The 20,847-nt window shown below is 41.1% G+C and overlaps 3 protein-coding genes across 3 annotated transcripts; all 3 read right to left on the bottom strand.

Moving 5' to 3' along the window:
- Positions 1–782: 782 nt before the first annotated feature.
- Positions 783–9,805, bottom strand: cbln18 (cerebellin 18). The gene is made up of 9 exons (XM_038693791.1): positions 9,799–9,805; positions 9,572–9,676; positions 8,865–9,223; positions 2,681–2,762; positions 2,259–2,438; positions 1,966–2,121; positions 1,746–1,834; positions 1,548–1,628; positions 783–1,368 (listed from the first exon to the last, which is right to left on the bottom strand). Exons 1-9 carry the CDS (start codon positions 9,803–9,805, stop codon positions 1,240–1,242), a joined length of 1,188 nt encoding a protein of 395 aa, XP_038549719.1. The 3' UTR covers positions 783–1,239.
- A 1,007-nt stretch (positions 9,806–10,812) lies between these two features.
- On the bottom strand, positions 10,813–12,534 carry cbln20 (cerebellin 20). Its single transcript, XM_038693790.1, has 4 exons — positions 12,528–12,534; positions 12,039–12,149; positions 11,781–11,921; positions 10,813–11,666 (listed from the first exon to the last, which is right to left on the bottom strand). The coding sequence occupies exons 1-4, from the start codon at positions 12,532–12,534 to the stop codon at positions 11,236–11,238; spliced, it is 690 nt and encodes a 229-aa protein (XP_038549718.1). The 3' UTR covers positions 10,813–11,235.
- A 2,717-nt stretch (positions 12,535–15,251) lies between these two features.
- On the bottom strand, positions 15,252–20,391 carry ftr86 (finTRIM family, member 86). Its single transcript, XM_038693260.1, has 10 exons — positions 19,403–20,391; positions 19,027–19,122; positions 18,670–18,903; positions 18,359–18,521; positions 18,192–18,290; positions 18,014–18,055; positions 17,733–17,774; positions 17,595–17,657; positions 17,279–17,481; positions 15,252–15,997 (listed from the first exon to the last, which is right to left on the bottom strand). Exons 1-10 carry the CDS (start codon positions 19,910–19,912, stop codon positions 15,662–15,664), a joined length of 1,788 nt encoding a protein of 595 aa, XP_038549188.1. The 5' UTR covers positions 19,913–20,391; the 3' UTR covers positions 15,252–15,661.
- Between the last annotated feature and the right edge of the window lie 456 nt (positions 20,392–20,847).

The raw sequence follows: 20,847 nt of genomic DNA, 5'->3' as shown, positions 1-20,847 counted from the left end.
TTTTGGGGAATATTAATTCACTGTCTTAGCAAGAGTTTGATGAAAAGATAAATACTACTCTCATATTTGTCCATTGTAAGGCTAAAGCAAGCAGGCGCTTGGCTTATCATGTAAACTGGAAACAGAGGGAAACGGTGGGCCTGGTTCTGTCCAAAGGTAACAAAATCCACCTGCCAGCACCTGGAAGGCTCACTAATTATCACTTTGTATCCATTTTGTTAAATACATACAAAAACTGAAGCGTAAACGACAGGCTAGTGGTTTTTCCCTGTTTCCAGTCTTTTTGCTAAGCTATGCTAATGGCTCCCCACTATAAGCACTATCAATCTTATCATCTAACTCTCAGCAAAAAAGCAAATAAGCATATTTCCAAAAATGTCAAACTGTTCCTTTAAAGGAACAACACAAGCCAGTGCTTCCAGCTACCTCATCAAAGCTTCCTACTGGAATTACTGGTATGTCTAAACTGTCACAGTGTTCAGGTACCTGTGTGTGGAAGTGTGTGCAGCATGCGTGCAAGCTGCTCCTACATCATGTGTTTATTCAACTGAAGGAATTTACTTAGTCTGCCTATGGTTTATATTAATTTGTAATGAGTTTCCATGAAAGGCACTTGTTTACATTATTATACAATACTGTCATGGGCCAAGTTCTGGCAATGGCAGTGTTGCAGTGATGCAATGTTATCATTTCCAAATTGCATCAAAGCTTCTGACTGCTACCTATTTCCATTCATGGACTAGGTGTATGATTGTGTTTATGTCTGTGTGTGTGTGTGTGTGTGTGTGTGTGTGTGTGTGTGTGTTAAAATAAATACCACAAAGTAAAGGTATCACCTGTCAAATAAACGTAATGTGCAAATTAAAAAAATCACACTTCCTCTGTGGGTAGACACAGTTATTGTAGTTTATTCACATGCATGCTCAAATATTTATGTGTGATACAAATATTTCCTGACATGTGACTTTCTGTTTTCATGCTATGCAAAAATATGTGTGCCCTTCTTTGCGTTTGATCATAAATGCCTGCATACACATGCGTCAGTCTATGAGTGTACATCTTATCTTGTTTATCTCTACTGGAGGGGTTCTTAAACTATGGGGCTTGTTCCACGATAGGTCACAAACCTACTTTCAGTATGTGACAAAGAACATTAGTTTGTTTTCATGAATCAGGATTTCAGTTGAGGATAAATAGATTCACAGGCCCTGGAGTCAGAAAGTTTAAGTAGCTGGTGTATTACTCAGCAGTGTAGGGGTACAGCATGTAACCAGTAAAGATATTGTACTGCAGGTCTTTACAAAGCTTCCTCCCATACATCAGCTCCACGTAGACCTGGTCACCTCTCTGCAGCTCCAGCACAGCAACCTGAAAGCACACACAGTAAACAGTGTCATGCTTCACGGAGCAATTACAAAGTCATGTTTAGGCCACAAATTGTCCAATTTGATTAATAATATTTGATCACTTGATTTGTTTGTAGCAGCCATTTGCACAATTGTGTTACTTCTCTCTTGTTAAACAACCACATTCTTTTCACTTCCTACCTGACTTGCACTGTCTTCATTATCTTCTCGATTGTCCTCCCACACACTGACCACCAGCTTCCCATTCTTCACCAGCTGGACCTACGGATACAACAAAACACAAAATGAAGATACAAACAACTTACTAGTGCTACACAGGTAAACGTGCTCAATGTATTCTAATGTCACATATTTGTTAAGTGTGTCTGGGTTGTTTACTTTGTGGTAGAGCCGTTCATTCTTTGTCACAATTGAGTAGACTGTGAAGGAAAAGACATAAACACCAGGAAAAGGGGCAGTGAAGACACCTGGAATTGGAGGTGAAGAGTTAGTGGAACTGCAGTGATGTATGTCTTTCATGCTTTCATTTAAAATCGTGGGTAAAGCTTAAAACAAATTATTTGAGGTAATTTCTTCTGTGTGTGTTTGTGTTTTCTACCCAAGGAAGGGTTGTATCCATTGCCATCGTTAAGAGTGATGGAGGAGTAGGGGATTGGCACATTAGTGTTGAATGGACCAAAGCAGTGGTCAGTATATCCAGGAAGTATGATGGCAATATTTGGGTCGATGGTGGCTTTGAAGGCAACCTTGATGCCTTCAAAGAGATGAAGAGAGAGATTATTGTAATGTATAACTCAGTGTCCACAAAAGATTTTTGAAAAGTAATTGTTATTGTGTGAATCGCCAGATATTTTGTTTAAATCTACCATCCATCACTGTAAGTGTGTTTACCTGTGAGCGCCTGTACTCTGCTGTTCAGTGAGCTGATACCCTGCCACAAATATTTAATCTTTATGAAGGAATCCTCCTCTATTTGGTACAGATCATTGGCTGCACAGCAGCAGCCACGCTGACGATGGAAAGTACAATTGCAGTCCCACTTTTCACAGGTCAGAGTTCCCTCCCATTGGACTGGAACAGGATGGATGAACGGTGAGAAATTAAATGGAAGGGGGTGGGGGGCAGAAGGTTATGTTAGAGACACGTTCACCATGAAGAGCAGAGGTGTGTAACTGTCTGTAAAATGTTGCAGCAAATGAACATATTTGGGCTACAAAGCAGTCACTTAAAACACAGCCACACAAAATGGATAACATGGATAATGATTATGAAAAGTATATGTATACTGCGTGGATGAGTGCTGTGTGGCTTACGTGTAGCCTGTTTTAGTACATCAGATGGAGGACTGGGCCTCCACACGACCACAGAGAAATAGTGATCCCAACAGGAACAAAACTGTTAGTACAACCATCTGAAAAAAAAGTAGTATTCGGTAGAATTCAGTTCAGTACTGGATCAGTCTTGGATTAAAAACCAGAGAGACTAAATGCTCAGAGCAGTATGATGAGGTGATTTACTTGTAACACACCAACATTTGAATCTCTTACAGTTTCTGAATTCAAATTACACATGTCTGATATCACTTGTTGGACTACTCAGGGTCACATTTATTCTGGGACAGAGTTTGAAGCAGTTCCTGTAGACACGCTGCCTGTATGCCATTTTAAAATTAGAATTCAATCCAGTCTCTTGGTTCTCCAACTACAAATACACTATATGGTTGAGTGTTACTTCTCTCATTAACTGTCCAAAATGCAAATATTTAAGGGCAGCAATTTTCATCAAACAACGCTGTAAGCATGGATTTCATAATCTGAAGGTCATATGACCTCTGGTTCAACAGTGTTTCAATGATTGTATTGTGTAACTTCAGCGAGAACCTTCTTCACAATGAAATACTGTGATATGTCTAAACAATTAAAATCAATTTTTACTAGGAAGCTCAAACAAATCTGCTCCGAATTAGCCAAACAGGGCACGGTTAGCTCTCTGCCCAGCATTAAGCAACAAAACACTGTTTTAACCTGTTAAATAAATTCATACATATCGCAGTTTGGGCCAAAACAGAGCTAAAAGACGAGTGTGTAAAACACAACTCATAGTGTTATGCTCATGTTGTTATGTGGCTTTTTCTTGGTTAGTCTCATCCACTTTATGAGCGTTATTCGTTTTTTTGTAGATTTGTTTTTGACTCTTTCTGCCCTCTAATGGACAGAAATCTTTCAATGCAGGCTTAAATTATTACTTTAAATGGTAACTAATTGTGTATGTTGTAATGTAAAATAATAAAAATAATCCAAAAGTAACAGGAAGTACATATAACCCCACTGACTGAGGTATGTAATCTAACAGTAACTCCAAATGTGTTCTGATATCTGTCAAACCCAAACTGCACAAAACCAAATCACTCAATCATTAAATCCAATCATTTGTAAAAATATTTGACAGAGGAAAGACTATTAGCTATACAACTCATCACAAGTCTTTATCAAGGCAATTGCATTGGTTGGTGGTTGAAAACCATAGGACACATTTTGGATGTTTTTTTTAACAATATAATTAGTGAGCACTATGTAAGCATAGAAACATAAAACTTACTGTTTTTTGTTCCTCCCCCTCCTTGTTGTGAAACACTATGTCAAGTTCTTTTGAGTTTGTGAAACTGACAGGAAGAGTTTTAAGCAGGGGCTGGTTTTAGCGTCTTATTGATGTATTTCAGGTGATCCTCCCCTTAAGGAGGTAAGTGACAGAAGCCCCACCTCCTCACATTCACACACACAGGTTTCATAGCCAAACTCTGACATTTCAATTCCTTCCACAAAGAGAGCCACGCACGTCTCTGGCAATCTAGTTTAGTAAATTGTTTTCCTTTTGTGTGAAAGTACAAGAATTGATCTCGTTGCACTCAGCGCCTTATTGTCGGAACCATAATACCTTTTATTAGGACAGCGGTATCTGGTTGCCACCTTTCCATAGGATGCCAGCTGTTAGGATAACACTGCTTCCAGGCCCCTGAGGATATAATGATCTACAGATGAGAAGACAAAAGAAGCTGATATTTAAGTGTTATCGGTCCATTGATAAAGACCCAGATCTGAGAACAATAAACAGGATTGCCTGGATCTCATGCTGAGAGAGAACAAAGGGTTGAGATATGTGATAGTTACTTGTCTAAAGTGGACTCCGTATTCATGTGAATGAAATGATCTTGTGTCGTGGGCCAATATTTATTCATAAGTCACAAAGCCATTAAGAATGGCTAGGCGTTGCCATCCAACATCTTTTTTTTCAATGACTGATTCAAAGAGTCAGTTTCTGAAAGACATCCAAGCTGTTTGTGCCAAATGTGTTGCACGAACAAACAGCCACCTAAAGCTGGCAGCCACCTTTATCCTGATTAAGAGATTTTGCCAAACGGGTCTTTGAATGTTCTACATTCATTTGTTAGCTGACTGCTAACTAAGATCTTTTGAGATATGATTGCTGTTATTTGGAAGATGTTTGGTAATGGAGGTACTTTTAACTTTTGCCTCTACTATGGCTTATAAACCTAGAGCCAAGTGAAGTCAGAGCTACTAGAGTACCCACAGAAAAAAATAGACAAATAGATCATTGGAAATGCGATAACGATAACTAAAGATATCTTTATATGGGTTATCAAATATTTAAAGTGTAGTGCACAGTGACACATTGTTAGCCAAACTAGCTTGGCACTAGGGATGGCAATCTGTCAGTCCGTCCATCACTTTGGTCCAGACTGAAATATCTCAACAAGTATTAAATGGATTGTCATGAATTTTGTACAGACATTGATTGTAACCAGATGATTGATTTTACTTTTACTCTTTTGACAGTATAAGGTTGACATGTTTGGATTTTAGTGAAGTTTATTTTTTTTATTGGTACAGACATTCATGTTCCCCTCAGGATGACTTGTAAGCACTTTGGTGACCCCTGTCGTCTAGCTCCATTGGGTCATACTTTTAATTCGTCCAGTACTTCAGTTTATGGCCAAATGCCTGCAAAATGATTGGCATTCCCATCAGTCTCAGTATACTTTGTGTCCATTTTCAATCACATTTCAATTATATCACATGGTCATCAGCAGATGGAGTTTGAATGATGTTAGATGTTCATGTTTCTATTTTTTTCTGAGCCGTTTCACATTGGCTTAAAGGTTAAGGTCCATTTTTACATATTTATGTGGAAATCTCAAAGGTTGGGATCTGTGCTAAATGCGCAGTAAATTATGTTGGCCAGCTGGTGGTCCAGACATATTTTAAAATGTATGAATGATATACAACATATACTCTTATTTGTACCACTTTAGGTTCGCTATAGGCAGGTCAATTTTAATGAAAAACTGCTTGACATAAGTAATGTTATGTGATAAAAATGCAACCCCTTGTCTCTATAGGAGTACTGGATGTTTTCTTATGTGTGTTACTGTCTTCATATTTACAGAGCTCAAAGCAAAATGAGCTGTGTGTATAACTGCTCCTGCTGGCATTCATCTCTACTGGTTGTTTGTAACCTGAAGTTGCACAGGCATTTGTTATAATCCTTGTTGTTGCTCTAGTCCTATTAGATAACAAGGTGTTTTGTGTTTACAGTTACTTTTAAAGTTGCCTTGGCTCAGGGGACAGCGCATTGTATGTGTTGTTTTGATGGCAATCTGCGGATATGGCATCCCTAGGCCTGACCTGGTTCTTCACATCGTGTTATCTGCTAGATGGAGGCCATGATGTATCAGGTGTTTTGCATCTGCTTCGCACACATCTCTTCAAAGCAGTTCAGTCCTTAAGATGTTTTACATAACAGCATAGGATACAAGTAAAGTGAGCTGTGCCCTGACCTCAAATGTGATTTTAAATCAGAGCTTTGAATTACTGCATAATGGTGAAAATAAAAGCCTGTTTCTTGTTTGAGATTGTTTGATATGAAGGTGAAAATGAGCCAGAGTTCACTTTCCTGTGATGGAGCCATCAGCAAGTGGCCATGTCTTGTCGGGAAAATACAAAGAAACAATTTACCATTACTTTGAGGTTGAAGTTTTCTATTGATTAAAATGTACAAATAAAAAAAAAAAAAATACTATACATATAGAGTTTTTTTCTGAGCTTATTAAAACTCATAATATAAAGAAAAGTACTGAAGTAATATTCCTTGGATTTGCCACAAACTGAGAAAGGTGACAAAATACAGACATGATCATGAAGCAAATTTGTAAAATATTTCATGTTGCTTCCTTCCTTGCATGACATTATTTTTTTTTTTGGCATTTCTGGTTTACTGAGTCACTCCATCACTCAGTGACCTTCACTGGCTGCCCGGGCCTCCTGAATCAAATTACAAGTCCCTAATCCCTAGTCCCTGCTGCATACAATAGTGACTGGGTCTGCACGCATCTACCTAAATTCCATAATACAAGCTTACCTTAATACAATCTCGGCCACTGCGCTCCTCCAACAAACGTCGCCTGGCTCTGCCATTCCTAAACACAAAGCAATCTCTGTCCCGGCTATTCTCTTCTGTCACACCACAACGGTGGAACAAGCTACCACATGCCATCAGAGCAGAGGCGTCTCTCTCTAACTTCGGCGTAAAGTTTTACAGCACCACATCATGCACCATAAAAACTCTTTTTAGCAAACGAGCTACAAGAACAAATGCTATAGAAAGTACATTTACCTTCTTTGTAAGAAGCTACCTTGGTATTCTAAGTATGGATATCATGGTAGAGGCTGTGAAGAGACCAAAGAAGAAGTTGTAGAGGAACAAAGGAGGCTGAGAGAGAAGAGAAGAGAGTGACTGAGGAAGAGACCGGACAAGAGTAAATATTGGACTGGATTTTACTTGTTGGTGTAAGCTAAAAAAGCTTAACGGATGCAAGACAGATGCTGAGCTGGACTTCTTGCTGTTGGACTAGTAACTTATTAGCTAGCTTGCTGTGTCCTGTGTTGTTGCGCTTGATGTTTGCCTGTGTTAGCAAAGTTGTCGACTCGAGCAAAATCAGCCGGAGCTCACGGACAGAGGTTTAGGTGCTAGCTATAAATCTCAAGTTGATGTTAGCAAACCTACTAGATAACACACTCAGATACTGGCAATGTTACTGTAAGTGCTCTTGCATCGGTTTCTGTCTAGCTTTTCACCAGCTTGCGTCAAGCGTCAAGCCGTAGCCACGTAAGCGGGCAACATAACCTGGCTCAGCAGCCCCTGTGGACATAATGTTAGCTAATGGCAGAGGCAAAGACAGAAAAGGATGTTGATGGAGGAAGATAAGAAGAAAAAAAGAGAGTGATCAAGCAAGAGGCTCTTAGATGTTGGCGAGAGTTTCATGAAATAAAAGGCTCCAAGACAGACGCCAAGCAGGTCCTTTCTGTTCGACTGTGCTGCTATGTCTTGTGTTGTTGCACTTGCTTGGCTGTGTTAGCAAAGCTGTCAACTTGGTAGTTTTTGATGTAAGTAATCTGACATAATCATAACTAATGCATGGTTATTTACGACAATGGTGAACTACACTGAAAAGAAATTATGTTGCTTCAATATGCCAAGAAAATGTAACCAAAATCTTATGTTGGTTCATTAAAATATTACAAAGTCTATATATAGAGCTGTTGGATGCCTCATTCCCTTTTTTATGTGTCTCAGAAGTTGTGTAGACACTTAATGCTGTCACCAGTTGCTGTTTTTAATTTGTGAACAGCATTAAAGCATTAAAGGCCGTACAATTACTATCCAACTAAATGTTAACATGGGTACCTTGTTGTAGTGTATGTTTAGTATTGTAAGCTACTTATTAGGGGTTCTACTTCACCTGACTGGTGATAGGGCTTTCATTTTAATTTCACTTCACGATGGTCTGTAAGGAAGGTTCATACACAGAGTAACCAAAACTGTGAATACAGAGCTTTATTAAATGTTATCAACTAAAATTCAAATGTTTATACCAAAGATAAGTCAGTTCCATCCACAATGTTAAAACTGTATCAAAAATACACCACAGTTTAAGGGTAATATTTCAATACTTTGTCAACAATCTCTTCACTGTAGACACCACACATCTCTTCAAAACAAAATGCCAACTATAATGCCAACTGCTTTGTTTAAAATCCAGATTTATTTTCATGTAATTTTACAGGTGCAGGGGTGTTTATTGTATTTCTCTCAAACATTAAATTACATCATTTCAGCAGGAAAAAGATACTGTTACAGAACAAAGATACTCGTGATTTGAGGTTTGTAAGCTTTCAAATTGCATGGGTTGAATTCAGATGTGAGGGATTTAAAACCTGGCTTCCCTCAGAAAGAGCAGATTGAGATTAGAGGCTTCAAGGCACCACATTAAGTTTTCATCTTGCTGACTCTAACCTTGTTAGTAGGGCAAGATTTGGTACAAAAACCAGCACACAACACCTCACTAACTTATTCAGTAACATAAAGCAGAAAGGCACTGAAAGTGTTGTAATTGCTGTCATCGCAGAGGATACATCCAACGGACAGGTTGACAGTCACTTGTTTCCCAGCCTTCAGATGCAGAACCACAACAGTAGTGGCACTGTCCTCTTGGTCATTCTTATTTTGGTCTCTGATCCCGGCCACCACCTGGCCGTTAACTTGTAGACTGGCACAGGCGACCAAGGTGTTACCAGGAGCACCAGCGTCGCTGTAGACACTGAGGGCGATGCTGTAGACACCAGAGCGGGGAACGGTGAAGATACCGGTCTGCACATTGTAGTTGCCACCCAGGTTAAGGAAGACATTTTTGTAAATGATGATGGTGTTGACATCAAAGGGGCCGTAACACTTAAAGTGGGTATCATTGAATAGAGCAACAGAGAAGGCTGTGCGGCTGGCTGGAGATGCAAAGGAGAGACAACAGGTTAAAAGTGATAGTGAATAGTGCATTCTTGAAGATGCTTTTATGAACTGCACTCTGTCCTGCTTCGGGTAATTCATGGAGGTGCCCCTCACCTTCAATATAGCTGAGACTTTGCTTTGTTTGCAAGTATTCCTTCTCCAAATTATTCAGGCTCGTGTTAAAGTACGTCCTTAGCCTGTTTGTTTCTTGCAGCATCAGGCAGCAGCCACAAGAACCCTGGTCCGTAAGACACACTATACACATACACACATAAATACACCTGTAGATAAGAATATATGCAGACACACTGATTATGTAGCAACATTTTCTCACAATTCCTCACCACTGCTTGCTCTGGGGTCTGTGTTCCCAACACGGACGGGTCCGTCCCAGGAAAAGCCAGTATCCTGACCAAAGGCTGCATGCAGCAGACACAGCAATACAATAGCTGGGGGGAGAGCAGAGGCATGTAGCACCAAGAAGGAGCTTTGCATTAGCTGCCTGTTACCGTATTGCTGTATTGTTGAATTTCTGAACCACTGCTACCTCTGTAAATGTATGAAGTCTCACCTCTCATGTTGATGCTGTTAAATGACGACAGCTTCAGAAGGATGGAAGGTGTGATGGACTGACCGGTAGAGGAAGTGCTGTGGATATATATTTTCTCAGAGCCCCTCCCTTGTTACCTCTCAGTTTTATTCCTCCTCTTCTGTCATCGCTCCTCCTTGTTTTTGTGTCTTGTTTGTTTTAATTGTCGGCCCTATTTGTAATAGTATAGCCGGGGGGATGTTTGATCACTAGGTGCTCTTGCTTTATAAAATCACGAACAACTAGAGACACACCCTCCCGGGCTTTGTGTGGTTGGTTACATGCCAGGTATCATCTATCATCTGGAAAGAGGTGTCTGTGAGGTCTCATCAGCAGACAAGCATGCAGTTTGAGTTTGAGCTAGTTTAAATGATTTCTTTATTTTGTGCTTTTTCTTTAAATGTACAAAGATACACATTAGCAACATTGTCTCAGGCAGCTGCTGTCCTGCATAGATGTGTTACTGTAACCCAACGTGATATACTGATTGAGTGCAATGATCTGCTCCTGATTTCCCTTTGTGGCGCACCAGATCTTGTTGCTGTTTCAAATAATGAAGAGACTGAGTTCAAAATGGCTCTATAAAAGGTTTATGTTATATGTCACTCATCTCATTCTATCCTGTCCTTGTCTTAATGGCTGCTTTCATTACAGCTATGGTGTGTGTTCAGAATTATGCATAGAATGAGAGACCTTAAAAAAGTCCATTATATATTTTAGGTACTATTGGACAGCAAGATTTTAATAATATGGGTGTTACTGTCATTGGTTTGGTGATGTGGCATCCATTTTGATTTAAATAATATTCTGTTTTTATGAGTAACAAGGTGGCACAGTTAATCAAAACTGTAAATGCTACAATTAAATGTTTTATAATGTGGTTGTGAAAGATTTCAATCCTTAAAACATCAGATGATCTTAAAGTTTTTCACTGTTATTGACCTGTACACAATTCAACTTGAGCAACAACAAAATCTTGAATGTAGACATCATTTTTGTGTCCTTAGTTTCTTTGGTGGAAATTTAATCAAAGTAACACAGAATGCCAACAGTATGTTTAAAAGTCTGGTTTATTTTGTTGGTAAAGTACAGGTACAGCAATTTACATCATATAATTTCAGAAGGTCAAACAGCTGTTAACAACCAAGATAGCTTGACATGCAAAAATTCATAAAATGTGTTTTAAGGTGAATCAAAAACCTGGCTTCCCTCAATAGGTAATATTGATAATGATCTCAGGAAGAATAGTGAACCACGATGGAATGAAACTCACAAAATCAGGATGACAGCATTATGTTGGGTGATAGTACAAAATATCAGATAGAGATTAAGGGCTACATGTCACGACTGTCACCGCATAAAGATTTTATCTAACAGACTCAGAAACTGTCAAAGCGCAGAACGGCTTCATTTGCAAACTTAGTCAGTAGCATACAGCAGGAAACCAGTGAAAATGTTATAGTGGTTGTTGTTGTCACAGACGAAACATTCTTTGGGCATGTTAACAGCCACCTGGTCACCAGCCTTGAGTTTGATGGCCATAACAACAGTAGAACTGTCTTCAAGGTCCTGGCCATTTTGTTCGATTAGCGGATATGCCACTTGGCCGTTAACCTGCAGGTTGGCACAGGTGACCAGTTTGTTACCAGGCAAACCAGTGGCGTAGATGGTGACGGTGAGGCTGTAGACACCAGAGCGGGGAACTGTGAAGATACCGGTCTGCACATTGTAGCCATCTCCCAGGTTGATAAAAACATGTTTGTAGATGATAAGCATGTCCGTGGGGAAAGGCCCATAGCAGGTTGGACTTTTTTCATTGTTTAGAGCTACAGAGAAGGCACTGCGGCTGGCTGGAAATGCAGAGGGGAAGAAATATTCATAGAGGTATAAGAAGTATATCAGTTTTGTTCTTTAAGACACTTTGATGATGTTCTGCATTGTGTCCCTGTTTGTGTGACGCTCACCTCTCATATTGTCGAGGGCTGTCTTTGATTTTGTCAGCTCCTTCTTCATTTCGTCATAGGTGATGTTAAAGAACCACTCCATCCTATGTATTTGTCTCTGCATCAGACAGCAGCCACATGACGCCTGGTTTAGAAGACAGTCTGTACACACACACACACACACACACACACAGGCAGACACATTAATAGGTTAGCCTGCAGATAAGAGTATGTGCAGACACAATGACCATTGACAGAGTTTCTTTAACAATCTCTCACCATCGCTTGGATTGGGTTCCGCAATAGGTACGTTTACGCGACCAGGTCCATTCCAGGAAAACAATGTATCCTGACCAAAAGCTTCATGCAACAGACACAGCAATACAATAGCTGGGGGGGAAAGAGCAATGGCATGTAGTACTACACCCAGAAAAAGCTTTGCATTAGATGTTGTTGCTTTTCTCAGGTAATGACCTTTTTAAAATGTAAGCTTCAATAAAAGATCACCCATTAAACAAGTTGTACAATTCTTTTCCATAATAATGTACTTCATTCCCCAAATTGTTTTTCTTTTTTGTTTATTAATTTGTATTTATTCTTAATAAAACATACATGCTTGAACCACTTCATCTTACCACGTTATAAGCCACCTTCAGTCATGATTTTTCTAACCTGAACTACTTTCATTATGCTAGACCCAAATTGCCTGTGAAGCTCCAACCATCTTCCTCCTAAACATTATCCCACTGTAGTTGCAACTTGTCTCACCTCTCATGTTGATGCTGGTGTATGATGATGGCTTCAGGAGGATGGAAGATGTGATGGACTGACCAGTAGAGGAAGTGCTGTGGATATATATTTTCTCAGAGCCCCTCCCTTGTTAGCTCTCAGTTTTATTCCTCCTCTTTTGACATCAACGGCTCCACCTTTTTTTATTGCCCATCCTATTTGCCTTCATAACTTCATAACTGGAGATGTATTTCTCCCTCACTAGGGGCTCTCATTTTCTAAAAATCACACACAAGCAGACACACACCCTCCAGGCCTTTGTTGCTGATGCCACCCAGGTATCACCTATCAACAGAGATGAGGTGTTCTGAAGGTGGAGTTAAGTATTCCCCTCAGCAGCAAAGAAAGGCATACAAGGGTTGGCTTTACTTCTCTGTGGATGTAGAGAGAGGAGGATGAAGTCAGTTACATATCCAGTGGGTTGCTGAGGTAGGTAGGTGAACTACCGGGCTCGGCGAATGAATAGTCTAGTTCACAGGGTGGGTAGCTCACCTTGGACTGTTTTATTATTAAAACCTTCTTCTGCTATGGGGCTTTTCTACCTGACTCATGATCCATGTAAACAATTTCCAATTGCTGCACAGACACACCTGAAACTGCAGTGCTGTGTTCCCGAAAGCCTGTCTGATCCAAGCGGGAAGCTTCCGGTCAGCAAACTGAAACGAACGCGGAAGCCCCTTAAAGCAGTGGGCGACTCTTCTGGTTGCAAAAAGAAGTCTGGTTCCATTAGAAATAATCGTCAAATGACCCTTCTTCTCAGCTGGATAATTACCTCGGTAAACACTTCCCTAATGTGTTTATGTCCTCAATCACTAGTTTCAAGTCTTCTTCAATACAACATGATGTTCATTTTGTAGTGCAAAGGATGCAGGAGAAAAAAATATATTTACCATTATTGTTATTATTATGTACATGTCGGAGGTGGATGTGATATACAGGTTCACATATACATACAAGCATACATGTACGCAGTGTGATGAGTACAAAGAACGCTGGAATAAATAAGTATTATGTGTGGTGTTATGTACATGAGGTAGGTGGATTTGGTATACAGTATATATAATATAATTGTGAACAGTATGAACAGCTCTGAAATAGAGAATGATGAATTTATGGTGTGGTAGCCAGTAAACAGGTGGCTGATTAGAGACTGAGTCACTGGGTTATTGCACAGGAATGGTTCCTGCCCTGAAGCTACCTTGTAGGAAGCCCTCTAGAAGGAAGTGCTTTCACATTTATCGTGTATCTCTTTTAAATGATGCTCTTTTGGTACTAAGGGGCCACATGTGCACCTAGATTATGTCCCTCACACCATTACACCACCAGCCTGAACAGTTGGTACGAGGCAGGATGGATCCACGCTTTATTGTTGTTTACACCAAATCCTGACCCTACCATCTGAATGTCGCAGCTGAACTCGAGACTCATCAGGCCAGGCAAGGTTTTTCTAGTCTTCAGCTGTCCAATGTGGGTGAGCCTGTGTGAATTGTTGCCTCAGTTTCCTGTTCGTAGCTGACAGGAGTGGCCCCCAGTGTGGTCTTATGCTGCTGCAGCCCATCTGCTTCAAGGTTTGACGTGTTGTGCGTTCAGAGATGGTATTCTGCATACCTTGGTTGTAACGAGTGGTTATTTGAGTTACTGTTGCCTTTCTGTCATCTTGAACCAGTCTGCCCATTCTCCTCTGATATCAATAAGGCGTTTTCGTCCACACAACTAACGCTCATTGGATATTTTTTCTTTTTCAGACCATTCTCTGTAAACTCTAGAGATGGCTGTGCATGAAAATCCCAGCAGAACAGCACTTGTCACCTGTCTGGCACCAACAACCATGCCATGTTCAAAGTCAAATCCCCTTTCTTCCCCATTCTGATACTCAGTTTGAACTTCAGCAAGTTGTCTTGACCACGTCTACCTACCTAAATGCATTGAGTTGCTGCCATGTTATTGGCTGATTAGCTATTTGTGTTAACAAGCAATTAAAACTGGTGTACCTAATAAAGAGGCCGGTTAGTGTATATGTGTGTATTTCCCATCAATTCTATTTTTCTGGCCTTCATATGGTTCCTCCCTGTTTCCCCTATAGTCTACCACTTTTTGCCTTCATACCTGTTAAGGTATACAAGTGAATATCTTAACTAATTACCTTTTGGGTGGGGGCTTCACAGACACTCGCACACAAATATGCATGTGCGCACACACACACCCTTCAGGGCTTTGTGTTGTAGATTTAGGTCAGGTCTCAACTATCCTCTAAGGCAAGTTGTCCACAAGGTTCACTCAGCTCATGAAGATTTTTTTGTCCTGTGTTGACAAGTGACAGAGTAACAGGTTTATTTGCAGCGCTGAAAATACTGTGGAGGTTGATTCCCATAAACCAGTTTAAGAGGCAAAAGTTGAGAGCTATCACTGAGGTTAGCCGAGACTGAGATTTTGCAGTCCATAACATGCTGAACACTGATAGTGCGGTCCCCCCCCCCCCATCTCTAAAATAAATCTTTTACACACTAAAGCCACCTGTGTTCATTATAACTCATCTAATTTGTCCAGCTTTTTCAATCGGGGGAGGACACAATTAGTTGTTGCCACTAAAAGGAAAATTAGAGTTTCATTGTCCTTTGAATAGTGTTGAATTACTCAAGTTTACCAGCAGAAAGCAAGGCTTTGCTTGTGAATGTTTGGAAAAAAGAGAGAAAAGACTCAAAATGTTTCCTCCAAGAGAGCTATAATTCTTTCATTAAACACAAATAGCGCAGTAGACACACTCTGCATGGCAGGCTAACGAATAACATCTCAACTTTTTAGTCAAGGTGTGCGTACAGAATCGTTAATATTCACACCATTACTGAGGGGTACTCAAACCATCAAGTCAAAATTTCCACAGAATACTTCAACACTTTAAGAGATGTTAACAGTAATGTTAAAGCATATGAAAAAATATGACGTTTGTGTGTTTACTGCTCTTTTATTACTTACAAATACTATAACATTTGTTTCCTCATTAGAACGATCCCCAGGGCTAAACACACGTGCTTCCTTACTATTTCAATGTGTCACATGCTTCTAACCAGATAAGCAGGTTATATATAAAAAAAATAAATAAACACAACAGCCCATCAGTCCAATTTGCAAACAGTCACTGTGGACCCTACACGTTCCCAAAACCTGATCCCTGGGTACAGTGGGCCAGTGAACTGGGTCTGGTGACAGTAGATGAGATTCGCCTGGTTACTGGTGACGCGGTAAAAAGCCAGAATCCCTGCATGCTGGTCCAGATAGACGCCAATCCGTCGAGCCTTAGAGGAGCCCAGTAGTTTTTCTTGGCCATTGTGCCAGAAGGAGAAGCCGGTTCCAGACCAGTACAAACTCCAGGACAGAGCATTGTGGCCCAAACGGCTTTTATCATCAGAACTTTTACGTTCCATCTCCCTGTAGGCCACGCCAATGGTGATCTGTATGGTGGAACAGGGGAAAAAAAAAATTAATAAAAAAAACAGCACGGAGGGGGTAAAATTTCATTTCATACATAAAAACAATATGTAGAGGGATGTCGGTACTGATGTTTTCCAAGTTTTTGAAGGTTATACCTAGGGCTTTTTGTATTTATTAAGAAGAGCTCTGTGAGGATCTTTCCAAAAGTTGTGAGATTCAGTCTGGACCAAAGTAGTGGACTGACCGACCTACATTTTTGGTGAACTTATACACCCTCAGTGAACTTAAAAACAGGGACTGGTACATAGAGAGACAGGAAACGCCGACGGGTGAGCTAGATAACAGTTCCTGTCTTTGTGACGTGGATGAAGGTTCAGCTACCTTGTAATGACATGGAAAACAATGGGGGTAACCAACTGTTTAAAAGCAGAATGTCAAGCCTTTCTCATCAGTCAGTTCTGTGGTCATTGCAGTGCATGTATTGGCTCCTTGCAAGTAAAGATCATTAATTAAATCTCCATTGACTGTCATTCTTTGGTAAAGATTCCAACATTGTCTATCCTAAAACCAAGTAGTGATGTGAGTGTTTGATATGAACAACTCTTTTTACTGATTCGGGAGTCACAACTCCTCATTTCCATCAACTAGTTCACCAAGTCAGTCTGGGGCAAGCCTGGTGAGCATGCTCTATGGGCGCTGGGGCTGGCAGTGGATTCACCAAGGTCTGTGTGACTTGACTGCCTTGAAAACCTGACTCTCTTTACTGCCTCGTATAAACTCAAGTCAGTAAAAAGAGCCGAACCTCCCATCTCTAAAACAAAACTGCAAGCGTGGCCAAAATAAAAATAAGAGAATGTATGTCAGTGTATATTTTAAACACAGGTTTTTGCTTAGAGGGAAAGTGGTGCATAATCAGCCACTCATTTGCATTTTTCTCCTGACTTCTTAATGAAAGGATTTTCTGAGTTGTGCTCATTACATTAGGGCTTGCCTTACAGTACAATGGCTTCAATGGTGACCTCTTGTAGCAAGAAGATGCAGCCTTTAGGTTTATTTTGGTTAAAACCTGTTAATAAAGTATTTTCATATCCAAGATTAGCAAAGGGATGAGAGATAATATTCACGGCCAACTTTCTGCTTATTTTTGTGACACTGTTTTGAGTCAACGGGTCTCAGTTGCTGTCTGCTTTAAGTTCATTTAAAATAATTTTAAAGTCAGCAAAGATTTCCAATAATTTACTGTATGAAGCATAGACCTCACTGAAACCACCCATTTCCCCCACTGATGTACAAGGACTCACCTTCTGGCCAGTCCACTCCACCTCCCAGTAGTATGGGCTCCCTGCCAGGGGCTCTCTGCAGAGAAGCTGTCTCCAGAAGTGGAAGCGTTCAGGATGGTCTGGTGGGTTCAGGTTCTCAGCCCGCATCGTGGCCTTATGATCTCCATCTGACAGCTGCACATGGCGATACGCAGTGTTGGGGTCCATGGTGGGTTCAAAGCGAACTGAAGGGAGAACATGCATTATGCATCAAAACTGCCCCCCCCCCTCACCCCCAGATCCCCATTTGACACCGATACTCATTAATATTTCATTTTGTGGTGTATGATGAACTCACATTTGAGCAATTCTCCTCTTGTCTTTGGTTCCGGATTAAGTCCCACTGTGGTTACAGGAGGTGCTAGGGAAAAAAAAAAAAATTATACTATACAAGTCATTTGATATGTACAGGTAGTGTGAATGCTTTTGAATTTACCTTCAGGTTGAGGAGATGGGGAGGGTTGAGCGGGGGCTGAAGCTTCATGTCCAGAGAGATGGGAAGAGAGGAAACAAAAAGGAACAGGTAAACCAAAATAACTCCATCACAACTAACATCCCTCAGACTTTTTTCATGTGCTGTAGCAGGCTCTCTTTTTCTAACATTCGGGACATATAGATGGAGGGATTTTCTAACGGCCACATTTAAATGTTCTCAGGTCCAAAAGAATTAGATTTATGAGCCAGAGACATATAGCATCAATTTCTAAAGTAACTTACCTTGAGGCTGTAAAGGTGGTAGAGGGTCTGTCATCTCATACACTACAGAAAAGAGTGGACAACGTGTGAGATCCACATCTGAAGGTGTCCTCATCTTCAGTTTATAATTGTAGAAACAAACTTGCTCTCAGCTTGTGCATATGCTGTGCTTGTATCGCAATGAGTGATATTACTGTACCTGTGTTTTGTACAGTGGCCTGACCACTGTTATAAGTTCCTGTAGTGCCTGCTGGTACAGTTGCAGCGTTGTGTGTTGAAGCTACAGCATCATGATTCACTACAAAGAAAGAAGAAGTTGTGACTCCCTGAAGAAGAAGAGAGAAGAGAAGACAAGACAAGACAGACCTAATGTGACGATCTTGGCCAGGCTGGCTTTGCAGAGGTCCTGAATCGAGTCTTGTAGTTCTTTCACTGCTGAGCGGACAGAGGCTAGCACTGCTTCCTCCTGACTCAGTATTGACTCTTCTGTGGCACCCATCTGATCCAGCGGCTCCATGCTGAGGAAATTCTTGAGAATGGATGATGACACAAAGCATGACAATTAAAATAAAATAGCTGTTCTCATTTTATTAACACCTGAATCTTATTCTTTATTTAGCCAATTAAATACCAACTACAAATCGATTTCCAGCAACACCCTGCCTCACACTAATTACCTTCAAAAAACAAACGTCGTCCTGCATGTTAGCCAGCCTGTTCAGCTCTTCATTCTTCCAGTGCAGCTGTGCCACCTCCTGCTCCAGTCTGTGGATCTGCCCCTCAACCTGGCTGCCTAAGGAGGTCTCATGGTTGCTGAGGAGCTCACTAACCTGGATGCCTGTTTGATTCACATTCTTGACAAGGTCCGAGAATACATCGGTGCTCTCATGCTCTACAGCCTGTACCAAGGCCTGGGAGAGCACAGAGAGGAACAGAAGGATAAAGGGTACAAATAATTTAAATCAGAAACAGGACCACAAGCTAAACATTAGAAATGGTGACTTCATATCTAAACAATCATATCTGTCACTTGCCTTGTGTTGGCGAGCAACACTTGGGACTTCTTTAAGCTTCTTGTCAGTCTCCTGGATTCTCTTCTGTATGTCTATCTGCATCTGAACAAACTCTTTCTAGACATGTACACACACAGACAAGCATACACAAACACTTAGTATAGAAAAGACGCTGGATTGTACTTGGTGATGAATCATTTGTAAAATATTTTGGCCAGAAAATCCCCTTGAATAAGAGAAAGACCATTTCCACACATTTGACAGAAGTGCACAGTAAAGGCTGCCGTTTTACAGGTACTTCAGGTTTAGCTACATTTTGGAATGTGACAAAATTTCTTGATTCACCTGCACCTCATCTCTCCACCCCCACAAAAATCAGCACTTGTCCATTCCATACCTGTCTCTCCTTCCTCTCCTCCTGTGGTTTGAGCACACGATGTCCATGGTGTCCTTCTTGACAACAGACCTCACACACGCTCTCTTTGTCTTCATGGCAAAACAGGTCCAGGGGTCGGTTGTGTTGAGGGCAAAGTCTCGGGTCCATTGTTGGAAGCTGCGGGTACAAGCTGCCCTGGCGTGGACCTCTATCTGGTAGGACCTCCAGGTATGTAGGTATCGATGGTGGTGCAGAGGAGACAGCTGTGGAGAGGCTTTGCTTGAGGCTGTTGGTTCTCAGTTTCTCCATAGCCTGCACTAGCACAGTGCTCTTGGCCAGTGAGGGTCGAGGGTTAAAGACCTGCCTACACTGGGGGCAGCTGTACTGACCCTTGCGGTCTCTCTTGTCCCAGTGACTCTGGATACAAGCCAAGCAGTATGAATGTCCGCAGGGTAGAGTGGCCGGGTCCTTCAGCGTATCCAGGCATACTGAGCAGACAAAGGTCTCCTCTTCAGACCAGGCTGATGCCATATGGTGCTGGGTGGAACGAAGAAGGCTGAGCTAGATTTCTTGGAAGTCAGACCTAGATGTATGGACAGCCGCAAGGTTCCCTGTTTGAATAGGCTACAGAACTAGAAATAATGGTAGTAAGTCTTTTAAATTAAAGCAAAGACACCCGTGGATGGCAAGACTGAAATGCCAGTTCACATGAGTCACATGCTGCTTAAAAACTGAGGCAACATGGGCTCAGGGTGGGGCTGGTAAAACAGGTGGGGTGAGGGAGTTTCTCTTCCTCATGTCACAGGTGCTTCCAAGTTTGTCAAATGAAATTCAGTAGGCCTCATGAACTAATGGCAAGTTGATGGAATGAAAATTAATTAATTAATGACCAACAATGTCATCGTATAGTCTATTGCTCAGAATTTGAGCCTTACAGGGGTGTTAGTCTCATTAGAAACTAAAATTACAATGAAGTCTAGAGGAGACCTGGTTAATACATCCAATGAGGGCAGACTGGTTTTTCACCTGTGAGGACGTGACTAATGATGTCAATTGCAAAAAATGGGCTGAGATGGGAAGTTCCATAATGATATCATCAGTAAATAATGCAAAACGTCTGTCTCACCTCCACCCTCCTATTTTTTTGCAGTAAATACACGCTAAATGGAGAATGTGAAATGAGTTGGGCGTCCTCACAGCGCAGTGAGGGCAACACTGACGTGCCTGAAGCTGCTCAGCGCCATATTGACTAGTGGCAGGACGCCGGACAGCTAGGCGAGAGGCCAGCTGTCTTTGATTCAACTATTAAGGTGAGTGTTTAACGATTTCACTAATATTAAAACCTGAAATGGGTTACCCGCGTGTTTTTCGGGTGCGTGTAGGACACATCGGATGTTGACATTGACAACCTTTTAATGTTAGCGTCGGGATAAGACATTAACGCTGCTTTGTTTTTGTTTTGTTGT

Source organism: Micropterus salmoides, unplaced genomic scaffold (genome assembly GCF_014851395.1).
Source record: "Micropterus salmoides isolate LMB-PRFRI ecotype aquatic unplaced genomic scaffold, ASM1485139v1 Ms_hic_scaffold_3, whole genome shotgun sequence".
NCBI classification, from domain to species: Eukaryota; Metazoa; Chordata; class Actinopteri; order Centrarchiformes; family Centrarchidae; genus Micropterus; species Micropterus salmoides.
The sequence above is the reverse complement of the archived record's forward strand: the minus strand, read 5'-3'. Positions and strand labels throughout refer to the sequence as shown.

Excerpts from the sequence above, each read along its gene's own strand:
- cbln18 (XM_038693791.1), bottom strand. Across the intron at positions 2,122-2,258 it reads CAGAGTACAGGCGCTCACAG|GCATCAAGGTTGCCTTCAAA; the intron begins GTAAACACACTT and ends ATCTCTTTGAAG. Across the intron at positions 1,369-1,547 it reads ATGAAGACAGTGCAAGTCAG|GTTGCTGTGCTGGAGCTGCA; the intron begins GTAGGAAGTGAA and ends GTGTGCTTTCAG.
- cbln20 (XM_038693790.1), bottom strand. Across the intron at positions 11,922-12,038 it reads GGAACCCAATCCAAGCGATG|ACTGTCTTCTAAACCAGGCG; the intron begins GTGAGAGATTGT and ends GTGTGTGTACAG. Across the intron at positions 11,667-11,780 it reads AGCCCTCGACAATATGAGAG|CCAGCCGCAGTGCCTTCTCT; the intron begins GTGAGCGTCACA and ends CTGCATTTCCAG.
- ftr86 (XM_038693260.1), bottom strand. The coding sequence starts at position 19,912 with ATGGCATCAGCCTGGTCTGAAGAGGAGACCTTTGTCTGCTCAGTATGC. Across the intron at positions 18,904-19,026 it reads GTGTTGCTCGCCAACACAAG|GCCTTGGTACAGGCTGTAGA; the intron begins GCAAGTGACAGA and ends GTGCTCTCCCAG. Across the intron at positions 18,056-18,191 it reads GGCCACTGTACAAAACACAG|TGTATGAGATGACAGACCCT; the intron begins GTACAGTAATAT and ends TCTTTTCTGTAG.